The sequence below is a fragment of the Mesoplodon mirus genome (assembly GCF_964341445.2).
Source record: "Mesoplodon mirus genome assembly, chromosome: X".
Classification (NCBI taxonomy): Eukaryota; Metazoa; Chordata; class Mammalia; order Artiodactyla; family Ziphiidae; genus Mesoplodon; species Mesoplodon mirus.
In genome coordinates, this window is record NC_138981.1 from 44,054,327 (window position 1) to 44,070,034 (window position 15,708).

At 53.1% G+C, this 15,708-nt stretch overlaps 2 protein-coding genes across 3 annotated transcripts in view; both read right to left on the bottom strand.

The window, feature by feature from the left end:
* Window positions 1-3,311, bottom strand: part of SYN1 (synapsin I) — a 43,640-nt gene extending 40,329 nt beyond the window's left edge. For both annotated transcript variants that reach the window (XM_082609063.1, XM_082609062.1), the window contains exon 1: window positions 2,829-3,311. In XM_082609063.1, the coding sequence (XP_082465189.1) occupies window positions 2,829-3,205 (377 nt within the window). In that variant the 5' untranslated portion in view covers window positions 3,206-3,311. The remainder of the gene's footprint in view (window positions 1-2,828) is intronic.
* A 4,321-nt stretch (window positions 3,312-7,632) lies between these two features.
* On the bottom strand, window positions 7,633-12,298 carry CFP (complement factor properdin). The gene is made up of 9 exons (XM_082610537.1): window positions 12,205-12,298; window positions 11,971-12,121; window positions 10,615-10,790; window positions 9,972-10,142; window positions 9,643-9,834; window positions 9,279-9,452; window positions 8,835-9,026; window positions 8,564-8,675; window positions 7,633-7,865 (listed from the first exon to the last, which is right to left on the bottom strand). The coding sequence occupies exons 1-9, from the start codon at window positions 12,278-12,280 to the stop codon at window positions 7,715-7,717; spliced, it is 1,395 nt and encodes a 464-aa protein (XP_082466663.1). The 5' UTR covers window positions 12,281-12,298; the 3' UTR covers window positions 7,633-7,714.
* Window positions 12,299-15,708: the final 3,410 nt, after the last annotated feature.

A 15,708-nucleotide genomic window follows, 5' to 3' on the forward strand; every position in this document is an offset into this window, starting at 1 on the left:
GCTAGACAAGTTAGAAGAAAAAAGTGGAAAACACTGGAGTTGTGATTATGGAAAGGGGAGGGGTCTTGTCAGTAGTCGGTAGATAATTAATAAATGCTTGATGGAACGAAGGAAAAGTCAGCAAAGGACCTGCCTGGAGGGTCGAAGTGAAGAAGGGAAGTCTAAAGGAGGGTAGTTACCAATACACAGCAGGGGCTTCATTAAGGTTTGTTGACTTCGATAGATCAAATTTAGCCAGGAAGATGGCATCTGTGTGAGTGGGTGCTAGTGAAGGAATTACAACATGTGTTCAATAAATGCTTTATGGATTGAGGGAGAAGAGAGTGGAGGAGTCTGCTGCAGCGAGGGGAATGTCGTTGTTTGAACAGGACACAGTAAAAGAATGATAAATGCTTTTTGGATTAATTGGGGGAAAAGGGCAGTTGGGAAGATGGCTACTATGTGGGGGAGGGAACCTAGCCAGAAAACAGTAGGTACACATCATGAGCTTTCGATTGTGTCATGTGAAAGGCAGGATGGAGATTGTTGAAGGGGGAGTTAGGGCTATAGGAGGGGGAGAAGAGGCACTGAATATGGGGCTCTCAGTAGCATACAGCAAGTGTTCATTAAAAGATTGGTGGGGCTGAGTGGAGGAGAAAGTATGGAGAATACAGCTGGTGGTTGGGATTAGAAGGAAAGGGAACTGAGGAGGGTTCATCCTAGTATATAGTAGTGCTTAGTAGATGCCTCCCATACTCTTACACATGGAAAGTGTGCAATAAATATCTGTAGAATGAATAAATAGAGAGAGCTCTGAATAGAGACAAAGGCTTCTGGGTAAGGGCTCCTGGGGAGAGGGGTGACTAACCAGTAAAGAGCTGGTACTCAATAAATTCAGGCTGAAAGAGACCCCTGGAGAGAGAGCTCTTGAGACAAGGGAAGGGACTTCCAAGCTTGGCAAGAGGAAGTTGCGAATGGCTCTTATATAGTAGGTGCTCAGTAAGTGTTTACTGGCTTAAATAGAAAAAAAGGCCCTTTGGGGTATAGACTTAAGATTGGGAGAGGGGATCCTGGTGATACTGAAGGGAGTGGGAAAAGGGTAACCCTTCTAAATTTGGTTCTAGATTCATTGAAGGAAAGGACCCTGGGGAGAGGCTTTATGATTGGCACAGGTTATCCTAGGAGTAAAGAAGGGGAATCTACTTCCTACACACGACAGGTACTGCATACGTGCTCACTGGACCCACTGGAAGAAAGGCACTTTGGGGAGGAGGTGTGACTATAGAACACACAGAAGGCACTCCATCAATGCTCACAGGAGCTATTAGAGGAAAAGGCCTTCGGGGAAGGTGATTTAGAATCGAGCACCTGGCAGACAATGACTAAATGCTCACTGGATCCATTAAAAGAAAAGGTCTTTGGGGAAGGGGGTTGGCTAGAGATGGGCATATCATCACTGGATCCATTGGAGGAAAAGTCTTTGGGGGAAGGGGAATGGGGATACAGTAACTTGATTTATGTAAGCTTGATTCTCCATTCTTGGGAGGAAAGGCTTTTACGGAGAAGGCACAGAATCAGGCACACAGTGGGTGTGCCACAAATGCTCCAGGAGTGATTTTTTAAAAAGGTCTTTGGAAAGAAAGAGTGAAACGGTGCACATAGTAAGTGCAGATATATGATCACTATTAATTGAAGGCAAAGGCCTTTATGGAGAAGGTCTAAGGTTGGGTCATGCAGATGGTGCTCAATATATACAGACTGAAGCCACTGGAGGAAAAGGCATTGGGGAAAGGGTCTGGGGCGAGGTAAACAGCAGGCACTCAATAAATGCTTGCTGAATACACTGAAGGAAAGAGCCTTTAGAGAAGGCTCACACCTTTAGATCAGGCAGTTGATAAATGCTAAGTGGGTCCACCAAAGGAAAGGTCTTTGAAGAAGCAGCTTGAGAATAGGGGATAAGGGAATTACTCAAATGAATGCTTTCTAGATCCGTTGTAGGAAAAGGATTTGGAGCAGAGAGTCTGAAGATGAGCCCCACACAGAAGGTTCAAAAATGCTCATACAACTCATTTGAGGAAAATATGTTTGAGGAAGGGGCTTGGGGGTGGGGCATACACCAGGCACTTAATAAATGCTTCCTAGATCCTTTGGAGAAATAGGTTCTTAGAGAGGGGGACTGAGTTGGGGCACACAGAAGGCATTCAATAAAGGCTCACAGGATCCATTAAAGGCAACGCTTTGGGCGAGAATCTGGGATGGGATACACAGCAGGCACTCAATCAATGTTTAGTGAGTAGTTTAAAAGGTTTTTGAGGTGAGGGCTGGGGTGCGGGCACATAGCGCACTCTGGATACATGCTCACAAGATCAGAGAAGGCCTTAGGGCAAGGACCGAGGGGGACAAGACACATATCAAGCTCTCAACGAATGTTCACAAAATTCACGTAAGCCAAAGGCCTTGAGGAAGGGCCCCCAATGAGGCACACTCCAGGTACTTGATAAATGCTCACAAGATCCATTAGAGGACAAGACCTTTGGGCACGGGTTGGGGGTGCAGGGCACATCAGGCTCCTGATTGCTCACAGGATATACTGAAGTCAAGGCTTTTGGGAAGAAGGCACACAGCAGGCGCCCGATAACTGCTCCCTGTATGGATCTAGAGGGTCTGGGTGGGGGGAGGGGGGAGGCAAGGGCGGGGCACACATGAAGCGCTTCGCATAATAATTTAAAGGAAAAGGGTTTGGGCGAGGGGGCCAGGCACAGGGCACACAAGCGGCGCTCGATAATTGCTCATGATGGAACGATCTGGGGACCCAGAACCGCGGGGGGACGTCCGCAGCAGTGGCTTACCAGTCGGTGTGGGGCTCGTCGATTACCAGCAGCACCCTGGCGGCGGCGCCCCCACGGCCTGCGCCCCCAGAGCCGCCGCCCACTTGCTCGCTGAAGGTGGCGGCCGCGGCCGCCGTGGTCTGCTTGACCGCATTAGACAGCGACGAGAAGAAGCCACCGCCCCCCGAGGACCCGGGGCTAGGGGCAGCCGGAGAGGCCACGGGGGCTGCCGATGAGGCCCTCTCAGCAGTGGCGGTCGCAGGACCGGGCGTGGCTCCCGGGCTGGGGGCAGCGGGCGGCGGCGGGGGCGGCTGCGGGCGCTGCAGGTCTGTCATGTACCCATTTGGCAGATTGGCCATGAAGTTGCTGTCCGACAGGCGGCGCCGCAGGTAGTTCATGGCTGCGACGCGGGGCAGGGGGTCCTAGGAGCAGTCTGGTCAGGACCGCGGGGGCGGACCGCGCGGGGCCCAGGAGCACAGCTGTGCTCTCAGGCACGACGCGACTCTTCCGCTGCCCGCTGCAGACTGAGGCAGCGCTGAGTCGCCGCCGCCGCCGCAGCGCGGATGGTCGCGCCCGTGACCCCCTCTTTCGCGCCCCGCGTGGTGCAGTCCGGCTGGGCCGGTGGCGGCGCGGACGCGACCAAGGCGACTGGGAAGGGGAGTTTGCGGAGCAGCGGTGAGTGACGTCAGCGCTCCTTCAGGGCTGGGGTGGCGGTGGCGCGCGCCGGCAGGCGGGGGCGAAGGCACTGTCCGCGGTGCTGAAGGCGTCATTGCGCAAGCGCCACGCCGCATCCTGTCTCCCCTCCCCCGCCTCCGATTGGGGATGCGCAATTTGGGGAGTGGGGGTGGGGTGGGTGTTTGTCCGGAGGGTCCGGGTGGGTGCGTCAGGCAAGCCCCCCACCCCGCCTCATCCTGGTCTTCCCACGCACTCGCACTCACACGCAGGACCCTCCGCAGATACTCGGATTCCAGTGTTGATAATCACCACAGGAGGCATTTGCGGGGGGTGGGAACACCCGGAGACTCAAAAGTAGGGAAATAACCCCCTCACGGCGAGGGTTGGGGGTCACACGCACTACTCCACGAGATCAGTTTCCCACGTCCACATAGGCTCAGCTAGGCAGAGAGATGCATGCGTGGGTGGTGTAGACAGCATCAGACAGGGGGACGTGGACACTTGTGGGGAGTACATACCCTTGCGCTGGGGGGGGGGGCTGGAGGCACACAGGGAATGCCACATATGTGGAGAAACATAGACACACACGAAGTAAGGAAACATACGGAGGCATGTGCAGAGAGAGAACACGCCGATCCAGGTATCTATACAGACACACATAAGCCCAGGGTAACAGTCATGGACATGCATGCATACATAAACGCAAATACGCCTACACACGCACACAGGCACCACTCGGACACACGGAGACCCAGGGAAACTCACATGAGCATGCGCACCCAGACAAAACACACCCACAGACAATCATGGACAAACCTAGATCTCCACACAGACACATTTCCTGAAGCTCTAGCCTTGATGTGTGTTCACTTCCCCACCTCACCTCACCCCCCTACACACACAGTTGGCCTATAGATCCCCATCCGTTTGCCCTGGACACAGTCAAAAACCACGATAACCATCTGGCATTGTCAGTGCCCAAGGCCATCTTTCCCTGCACCAGAGAACTTTCCACAGACAGAGGCAGACCCATCCTAGGGTATGCAAACTGTAGGTGCCAAATAGTGTTTGCCACATGAGCAAATGATCCTTGTAGGTTAGGCAGAGGTGGGCTGTGGAAGCTCCTGTAAGATCCTGACTACAATGAGAACACAAATCCATTTAAAAATAATCATTTGTTGACCGATTGTACCCAACCCTCACTACAATACTACGGGGCGGGTAATGTGATTTCCATTTTACAGATGGAATCCACGAACTCCAATTCATTCCCAAAGGGTCATGTTCACTTTGTGATCCATACATTTGTTTTTTTCTTTTACGAATGTGCCAGAAAGAGGTGTCAGTGTGGCTGGAACAAAGTGAGTGAGGGAGATTGTGGCAGGAGATGGGGTCAGAGAGGTTAGCAGGGACCAGATGGAGCAGGGCCTTGTGGGCCATGGTGAGCGATAATGGTGGACCAAGTGAGGTGGAAGGAGATACGGCAAGAAGTAGGCAGATGTGGAGTCCCTTGTGCCATCAGGATTTTCAAGTGAATCATCCACTTATTCATTTGTACATTCTTCATTCATTAAATCTTTGGCCTGTTTAAACAAGGTCATGGTGTGAGGTCTGGAGTCAGAGAGCCTGGGTTCAAACTGGGCCTCCACTATACTCTTGAGAAAGTAACTTACCGGCCTCTGAAACTTGGCTTCCTCATCTGTAAAAATGATCACCCAACCCGACTCTAAGAGGGTGGGGGTGGGGGAGTGCTGTGACTTCTGCCAGGAATGTCCTTTCCTTCTCTCTCTCTCAAGGATCATCTTTGGCCTAGTTCTCCAGGAAGTCCCCTCTTCCCTTAGGCTCTTGCAGTCCACTATCTCTGTTCCCTCCTCCATCGCAGCCAGCTTCAGTCCACCTGCAGGCCTCTGCTTTGGCCATTCCTTCCCCCTCTCATGGATGCCCTCTCTGGCATCCCATATCCCAGTGTTCCCCAAATGGGGAACTCTCCAGAAATTGGGTATCTCCCAACATTTTTTTTTTTTTTTTTTTTTTTTTTTTGCGGTACGTGGGCCTCTCACTGCTGTGGCCTCTCCTGTTGCGGAGCACAGGCTCCGGATGCACAGGCTCAGCGGCCATGGCTCACGGGCCCAGCCGCTCCGCGGCATGTGGGATCCTCCCAGACCGGGGCACGAACCCGTGTCCCCTGCATCGGCAGGCGGACTCTCAACCACTGCGCCACCAGGGAAGCCCTCTCCCAACACTTTGAAGTATGTGCTCCCCAGTTTTTGCTCAGTAACACAAGCAAACAAGCTCTGCTGGGCCCGTGGTGCCCTCTCTGGGGGATGGGAGCAGCTGCAGGTCTACAGATCTTTCTGGCTCCTCTGAGAGTGAGAAGTTGGGCTCCTTAGGAATCTGTCTCCAGTCTACCTCTTCCCAGTAGCCCCATTGCCAGGTTCCTAGTACTCATGTCCCCCAATGTCATTCCCTTTCTCCAGGTGGCTCATTTTCCAGAAATTAATTTTTTTGTAGACTGTTTTGCAGAAGAACGAAGATTCCCCCGACCCTCACCCCAGGAGTGTCTCAACTCCCTGAGGCAGAGGTAAGGCTCCTCTGTACTGGCTTCATCTTCTCCAACAGGAAGGCACATACAGAAGGGGCTCCAAGAATGTGCTTCTTTGTTGTGCATTGGTGAGCAGTGACTCTGAAACACACACACTTGACGTATGTTCGTAATCAGTATTGTACCCATGTTTATAACTCACACATACATATTCACGCCACTTTCATGAGCATGCATACACACCCACACTCCTATAACTTACACATTGTTATGTGCACACGGTTGTAACTTCACACACACTCCACATACACTCAATACATCCTTAATTCCTGCACAGACCCATAGGTCTGCATATCACACATTCACAGAGATATGTGCCTCATAACGCACACATATTTTTCTCATACCCTGGCAGTAGCACTGGAACCTCTCACTTAGGCTCATTCCTTCCAAGATAACCGAATATCCATCGATTTCATCTTCACCCCAATCCATCAATTGACCCATTTTACACAAGGGAAAATTGACCCAGAGAAGTGAGCACCCTGACCGTCTCCGGGTGCCACAGATTTCCCATCCGAAGCCTCCCACACAGAGGTGCCCCTCCACTCACAGGACAAAGTCCTAAACTCTGCTCCTGACATGGTGTTTCAAAAATGTCCAGCCCACTACCTATCTGTGCCTGTTTCCTCCTTGGTAAAATGAGGATAATAATATTAACCTCATATGTTCATTGTGGATTAAATGAATTCATGCTATGGCAAGTCTTAAAACACTACCAGGCACACAGCCTGGGTTTGTTCCCTTCACTGTGGAGACACATACGGCTCTGACTCTTCTTCCCCATCCCCCATGATGCCCAGCGCTATTGTTAGTATACAGTAGGCGTTGGTAAGTGTTGAATAAAATGTTCGAATGAAAGGATCACCCATTCTAGTCTGTTCCCTTGCTTAGATGTCCTCCCCTTCTACCAGCCCTCCTCCACCCGATGCCCAGACTTAGCTCTAGTATACAGTAGATGCTAATAAGTGTTGAATGAATGAACAAACGCTAAAGGAATGTGTCTGAGTGTCTTGGGGGGCTCCTCCTGGCAGATGCTGACTCTAGCTTCTCTTTGCCCCTGTCCCGGCTCAAAGCACCTCGTAGGCACTTCCTCGGTCCGCCCCCCGCCTCGCGGGAGCTATTTGTCGCCGCTGATTGCAGCGTTGGAGCTGGGCTGTTGGGAGTGGGTGGGTGCAGGTGTTCGCTCCGTGCGGCGCCAACCCCTGCCAGGCCTCATTGCCGGATGACGCGGAATCCGCCAGCGGAGGGAGCTTTAGGAGCGGGGAGATGGAAAACAAGCACTCCGACCAATCAGAAAGTGCCTGCCAGGGAGGGTAGCCAATCAGGAAGCCCGTAATTCGTAAATCGGGACTCTGCAGAGGGACGTGCTGGGGGACCCGGGGCACTGCGGGGAAGGGGGGCAGACATCAGGGCTACAGCAGGAACGGACACTCGCCTTCACTCCTGTCACACCGTGGCCACGGTGGAAAATACTGTTTTCCACCACAGGCCACTGCGACTTTGCCTGTGCTGCGCTCTTTGGCCTAAAAGATGCCATGGCCCCACTCCTGGGGAAGAGGCTGGTTTATTGAAGTCTGAGAGGTCAGGGGGTCAGAGTGGAAGAGAGAGATGTTAGAGCTTCTCATCCTCAGGGTTCTTCGCAGGGAGGCGCGTGTAGACATGGCCGTTTCTCCTCCACCACCACCTTCTGCCCTTGCAGCACATCGCACAATGCCGACGGTTTCCCCCAAAAGGTCACATTCTTCTCACCCTGACCTTCGACCATGGTAACGGTGGGCCTGGTGCGTTAGGGGCGGGGGATGAAGGCGAGAAGCTCAGGGAAGGCAAGAATGCATTCAACAAACTCTTATTGAGTGCCTACTGTGTGCCCAACACTATTTATTTTTAACCTGTGAGATATTGGGCAATTTCTTTATCTCCCGTGTACCCCAGTTTTCTTCATCTGAAAAATGGGAATACCAGGAATACCCACCTCACTGGGCTGAGTAAGGATAAATGAGTTGATTCAGGTAAAGTGCTCAGAGTCATGTCGGGTACACAATAAGTGCTCAATAAGTTCTGTGTGTCTGCAACTGTTGTTGCCAAAAAGGCCTTAGAGTGCTTTGGGGCACGGGTGACTGAGGGAATGAGAAGGTGAATGGAGGCATGCGTGACTGAATGAGCAAGTCAAAGCTTGGGTAACTCAGGGGCTAGAGCACATGGACACAGGAAGGACGGAGTGAATGGGAGAATGGCTGAGTGACTGAATGAGTCACTGAAGGGCACGGAGGCTACTGATTCTCCCCTCAACATCCTCTTTCTCAGCTTCTTCTTTAGTTTCTCCCCTCTTCCTACAGCTGGGGGATGGCACTCGGCCAGACAGGCACCTATGGACCCAGTGGTGGAAGCCCTGGTTGGGAGTGGCCAACTCTCCCACCCTGACTGCTGACATATCAATATCAAGACCCCTTCCAAGGCACACTGCCCCCTCACTCACGAGAATTTGGGGAGCGTGGCCTTGCAGAGGCGCTGGCGGGTGCGGATGGGGTTGGGTCCACACGGAGGCATGCACAGCCCCCAGGTACTCCACTCCGACCAGGAGCCTTTCCCTGCCAGGAGGGGAGGGGTTCCCGAGTCAGAATTAGAGGTCTTGGTGGGGTGATGAGAGGCAGGCTGCAGGGACACGCGGTGTGCGGCAGAGAGTCAGAAAGCCCCTGTCCCTGCACGGGCTGCCGCACCCTCACAGCATGGTCTCTGGGGCCACTTACAGGGGCAGCGCTGGATGTTGTAGCAGTGCCGGATATCCTGTTGTTCCCCGCGACATCGCTGTCCGTCAAACTTGCGGCCCTTGCAGAGCCTGGAGCGGGTCTGCTGGCCTGGGATCTCCTGGCAGCTGATGTGTTTTATGCTCCGGCGGATGCAGATGCTCCACTCCCCCCAGAGCTCCCACTGTCCGTTCACTGCAGAGACAGGGGCAGCTGGGCTTGCACCAAAGAAAGGAGCCAGTAAGGGGCTTCAGAGGGAGGAATGGGGGCTGGGAGACGGGGTGGGAATGATCAGATGTGGGAAAGGGGGATCAGAGTTGGAACCAAGGCATCGGAGCCAGGAATGGAGGAATTAGAGACAGGAACAAGGCATTAACAGAGGAAACTGGGCAGCAGAGATGGGTGGGGGGGCTTATGCATGGAAATGGTGCATCTTGGGGTACTGACCAGGGCAGTGCACAGCCGTGTTGCAGATGTGGGTCCGGGTGGCATCACCGACACAGAAGGGGCCCCCGTGCTGGGGCACGGGGTGATCACATGTCCGTTGTTCCCGGGTCTGACCCAGGCCGCAGGTCACAGGGCAGGGGCTCACAGAACCCCATGGCCCCCAGCCACCAGCCACTGTTGGGGGAGACAGGAGTGAGGAGAAAGGCCACCTCAATCGCCCCCCTCAGCCCCTAGACCCTTGAGACGGACTGCCCCCAAACGAAGAGCTCCATGGTCACATGGTCTCAGATCGCTGTCCCTTGAAATGGCAGAGCATCTGTGCCTAAATAAAGAGCAGAGTGTTAGAGGTCTCATCCCCGAGTACCTGGGCAGGGTGGCAGGCCGGTGCAGGCCCGCTGCTCAGAGGATGACCCTGGGCAGGGATTCCCGGGAGGCTGCGTGGAGGGCTCAGGTGCAGAGCATGTGCGGCTTCGTCTCTCCTCAGATGCCTTGGGTCCACTGTGGCAGGTGCCTGAGCAGGGGCCCCAGGGGCCCCAAGCAGCCCAGGCCCCGTGTGCTGTGATGGGGTGGGGGTGGGGAGATGCCGAGTGTGGTCATGCATGCTGAAGGCCTCCCGCCCTGGAAGTTCCCTGCTGTAACCCCCAGACCCACCCTGGGTGCCCACATCATTGCCCTGTGGTTGCCCTCACTCACTGGGGCAGACCTGTTTGGTGTCACAGGCCTCTGACTCCTGTGCCTCTCCTGGGCAGTGGCCCCCACACTTGGGGGTGGGGCGATCACATGCTCGACGACGAATCCGGGTCCCTTTAGAGCAGGTGACAGAGCAAGATGCCCAGGGCCCCCAGTTGGACCAACCGCCCATCTCTGTGGGAGAGAAAAGAGGGGGACAAGATGGAGGTGGTGGTGTCATTCAGGGGTCCAGGCTTCCTCATGTATCCCACATCAGCTAATCCTGTGCCCATTGTTTCTGACACACCTGGCCCACCATCATTGCTCATCTGGACTAGTGCAGTAGCCTTCACAGTGGTCCCTTTGCTTCACTACTCACCACATACAGTCTGTCGTCCTGACAGCGAGAGGGATCTGTCACAACCCAAGTCAGATCATGTTTTTCCGCCATCACTACATCACTCAGAGTAAAAGCCAACATCCTCACTGTGGCCCACAGGGATCAGTCCCCCTCTGACCTCCCCTGCCACCACTCTCCTCCAGCCACGCCGGCCTCCTCCTCGACCTCACAAACATGAAGCACACTCCCCGCCTCAGGGCTTCTGCCCTGATAGTTCCCAGTGCCGGGTAACTGACAGTGCTCGCCCGCCTTGCTGCTCCTCCTCACCAGGACAGCACGGCTTGTCCTCACACGCCTGCAGCTGCCACTGGGGGGTCCCAGGCTCCACCTTCTCGGGGCATTGCCCACCCCAGCCTATGCAGCGCCGGTGCCGCAGCTGGGAGCCCTCTGTGCAGGTCACTGAGCAGGGGGCCCACTTGGACCACGCTGACCACTGTGGGAGCCTGAAGAGAGAAGCACATGTCCCATCCTGGCACGCTCTGACAAGGATGGTGTATGGGACCACAGAGTGTGGGTAGGCACAGACAGGGGTGCGGGATAAACGTATGAGGAATGGAGTGATGAGAGTATCTACCTCTTAGTGATGTTGGGGAGGAGGTGGGCACACAGCAAATACCTAAATATCATTTACCTTCACGATCAGGAACCTGGAGTTACCCTTTGAAGTCCCCCAAGGACAGTGCCAGGCACGCGGTAACCAAGTGCAAGGACTAGGGACCAGAACTGCTGTCAGAAGCCTATCAGGCCACAGCCATGCACGGTAGCAGGCAAACAGGAAGTGCATAATAAATAGGAGCCATCATCCCAATGAGCTCAGAGACCCCATCAGAAATACCCCAGATCCAAGCCCCTGCACAGCATAACGCTAAACAGATGGGACCTGTTGAGACTAGGGGCCCAGAGCTGCCTTCAAAAATCCCCAAGCTCCCCATCCCCATGGTGTATTTGGGATATACATAGTAAAGAGTTAGAAAATATGTCTGACATACAGAGAGGGCTCAGTACACGTAAGCTGGCATCACGATTAGGAGACTAGAGATACCCTCAGAAATCCTCTGGCTACCCCCAACCTCTGCAATGCATCTGGTATGCTGGAAGTGCTCAATGAATATGAAGTGTCGTTATAATTAGGGACCTGCAGCTGCCCTCAGAATTGCCCAAACTCTCCCCTTCCAGAAATGTGTCTGTATACAGTAAGTGCTCCGTATGAGCTGTCATCACCATCTGGGGACTTGAGCTACCTTCAGAAATACCTGAGCTGCACCCCACCCACAATGCTTCTGGTATGCAGGAAGCGCTCAATACATGTAAGCCATGGCAGTTCTCAACTCGGGATGATTTTTACCTGTCTGGAGACATTTTAGTTGTTGCAAGTTGCTACTGGCATCTAGTGGGAGGCCAGGGATGCTACAAAACATCCTGCAATGCACAGGTCAGCCCTCACAACAAAGAATTTTCTGGCCCCAAATGTCCACAGAGCCGAGGCTGAGAGACCCGGAGCCATGGTCACGATCAGGGCCTTGGAGCCACGCTTGAGAATCTCAGAGAAGGCCAGAGCCCAAGTTCTGGGTTGCCCCGCAGACAGTCCTTTCTGCCCCCCTCAAACCCCAGGCTCCCCCTAACCTGCACGCCATACAGAGCTTGCTGCCGGGCTCCTGGAAGGCGTAGTCAGCATTAAGACAGCAGTCTTCCGTGCTGACACCTCCCCCAAGGAGGCCCTTGCACTTGCCCGTGGATTCTTCATACTGGGTGAAGCAGAGTACAGGGTCTGAGCCTGTAACGGGGCGGGGGAGCACGGTCAGGGGTGTGGGGGGGCCCAGGCACCCCTGGGGGCCAGCCGGGCCCCCACCCACTCACCTGTGGCTGGGGGGATGAGCAACAGCGGCGGCAGCAGTAGCAGCAGTAACAGATGGGCCTGCCCTCGGGTGGGCATGTTGGGCACTGTACTGCAGTCCCGCCAGAAAGGAGGCCCGGCTTTATGTGGGCTGATCTGTTCCTAGAGTCAGTGGGAAAGAGGAACCAGGGGCAGGAGGAACTAGGAGGGTGAAGGTTAGCGGGGGTGATAGGGGATGGCGGGGAGGGGAGGGTATCGTGCAGGTCTCTTCAGCTCCGACCTCTCCCTTGCCACCTCTGTCCCTGAGCTTCCTCTTCTCCTCTCCCCTCCCTACTTCCTGCCTCACGCTGGGTCCTGTTTTGTTTGCCACTGTGTCCCCAGCACCCCAGGCCCCGCCCAGCAGCCCAGTGGCACTCAATCAATGCTCTTTGGACAAATTCTCACTGAGGGGGAAGTGGAGCCTGGAAGTTGGAAGCAAGATTGAACTCCCTCGCTGTGACCTTGAGCAAGTCACTTGAACCTCTGAGCCTCAGTTTCTCCACCTGTGAAATGCACGCCCTCTACCACAATGACAGGGCCAACCTCATGGGGGGGGTGTTGAACAAGGGTGAAGTGAGCGTGGCATGCTCAGCGTGTCCCTCATGGGGTGGAGCGGGCATCGAGGTAACTACTTCGTCCTCCATCCTGACTTCACCACCACCCTCCGCTTTCCTAAAAGTGAGGTTCTTTGTGGTCAGCAATGTGGAGGGGAGGTCAGCACAAGGGAAGTGAGAAGGGGAAGTGGCAAGGGTATGGGGAGGAGAATTCAGAAGCACTGAACTGGGTATATCCACTGCCCCAGGGGCCAGCTGGGGACACCCTCAGGGCCCGAAGAAGGGGATAGTTGGCTTGGCCATGTTCCATCAAGTATCTTGGGTAGGTAATACCTGCCACCCCGCCCCACCCCATACACAGCCTACATCGTAGGGCATGTTGCGAAGATTGGGAGTTAAGATTTTTAAAAGTCCTTAGCCCAGTGCCTGGTATACAGCAGGTGCTGTTTGTTAAATACACTGATGCAACATCTACTGAGCAACTATTGGGTGCCAGTTGTTTCTGGGCATTTGCCTGGAACAGACAAGACAGCCCTAAATCCTGGCCCTCAAGGGATTTATGCTCTAAAAGAGGCAGACAATAAATGTCACCTCCCTCACAGAAGCCTTCCTCAGCTTTTTGTAGGGCACCTCTCATTCTCTAGCCCAGTGGCTCTCAAACCTGTATGTGTATCAGAATCATCTGGAAGGTTTGTTGAATCCAGATTGCCAGCCCCACCCCAGATTCTGATTCTGTAGGTCCGGGGTGGGGCTCAAGAATGTGAATTTCTGGGCTTCCCTTGTGGCACAGTGGTTGAGAGTCCGCCTGCCGATGCAGGGGACACGGGTTCGTGCCCTGGTCTGGGAAGATCCCACATGCCGTGGAGCGGCTAGGCCCGTGAGCCATGGCCGCTGAGCCTGCGCGTCCGGAGCCTGTGCTCCGCAACGGGAGAGGCCACAACAGTGAGAGGCCCGTGTACCGCCAAAAAAAAAAAAAAAAAAAGAATGTGAATTTCTAACAACGTCCCAGGTGACACTGATCCTGCTGGTCAGGGACCACACTTTAAGATCCATCATTCTAGTTCCTGACCCTTTACTTTTCTTTGTGGATCTCATGTAGAAAAATTTTTCTTCATAATCCTTCTCTTAATAATTAGTTCCAATGCAGCCCATTTTCCATGCTTCACAGAGCCTTTTTTTTAAAAGTAAGTCCTAATGAGTGAAACTCCAGAGCCTGCTTTAAAAACAGGAATCTTTTTAATCAACAAAAAGGAGTCTAAGAATTAGGAAGGCAATGTCTCATTTCCCCTGCATCCAAGGAGGAACACCATTCTGCAAATTAAAACAAGGTTGAAGGATTTGATTTGGTCAGGCATTAAAACAGAACTTCCTCAAGAACACTGGTCTTGCTTTACGAGTGATAAGGTGTGTTGACATTCGTATCCGTTACAGATGTACTGTTTCCTGATAACATAAGCCTGTCTTTGAAAGTGTGCTTTGAACAGAGGGGTCTTGTTATGCTTCTAGGACTTCAGACATCAGTGCTGTTATCCTATGAAAACAAACTCCCCAAGAAACCTGTAATTCTGGTTGGCTGCTTTATCTAATCACCTGTTGCCCTGGTAATAATGTTATAATCGATACTTCCTTTGTTCCTAAACTGTATACCTACTCACTGGATTCCCTTGGGAAGAGGACTGTCACCACTTTCATCTTCTCCTACACGTTTGGGCAATAAAATGACTGCAGATTTCTTATTTAAACAAAGACTGAGTCTTATCTCATGTAATCACTGCAACACCACCTAATATGATGTATTTGTCTGTTGTCCTCACTAAAATGCCAGCTCCACAAAGGCAGGGATTTGTGTCTGGTTTGTTAACTGCTGTGTCTGGAGGTCCTGGATGGGCACCAGCAAACAGTAGGTGCTCAATAAACCTCTGCTGAATGAGTAAATAAATGCAATAAACAGAGCTTTAAAGATTCTGATAAGCGTGAAGATGAATAATCTGGATTGGAGGTAAAAATGCGAGCATCACGGCAGGGAGAAGTAGTGCCTCAAGTGCCGGGACTGGACCAGACCACCTGGAGAGGGCTTGGCTCATGAGAAGAGGGAAGGGAAGCCCAGGCAAAGCCCCGGCGAACTCCAGCATTTCACGTTTTGGAGAACTGGGCGAAGCCAGCCCAGGGGCCTGAGGAGGAAGAGGACAGATGGAAGAGGGCTTTCCCCTAGGCCTGGCACATTCCATCCATGGGCTCTCACACACGAATTCAGCCTCAGTCATTTTTTCTTTTTTTTACATATTTACACACACACTTCTGAATTTACAGTCTCTACTATAGTCTCTTACAAACAAGCTTACATACATACTCAAATGCACAGCCTCTCCCAGCCACTCAGGGAGTCGTTTACTGTCATTGGCCCCCAGTCTTACTATGGTCTCCTTCGGCCAAGACCACAGTTACCCTCACGGGTCAGTTTTGCACACCCACACAGTCACGCCTTTTGATAGGATGTTTCCACCGCTCACCCAGGCCGTCATTTTCTCACATACACAAATGGTTAGTGATTTATAGCCACCACTGCTCTCTCTGGAAGTTTCTCGTGCACACACCCACACCCACAATCACTCTTTCTCTCCCCTCTTCACACTCACACCCATTCTGCACACCCAGAGTCACTATGCTAAGAGTTTCACATGCATACACAATCCCACAGCGTCTCAGACACCGTCTTAGTCGCCTAGTCTCATATTTCTTCGCAAGCAGCTTCCAACGTGTCCAGTCCTTGCTCTACAGCCTTTAAATTAAAGTCTCTTGCAGTTTTACACAGACACACAGTTTCTCAGACACTCTGTCACTTGTTTTCTCACTCTCAGTCACCCAATCAGTGTCACGGTCACTTGCCCTCACTCAGCCTCTGACATCCTGTTGTCACTAATTCACCAATGTTAC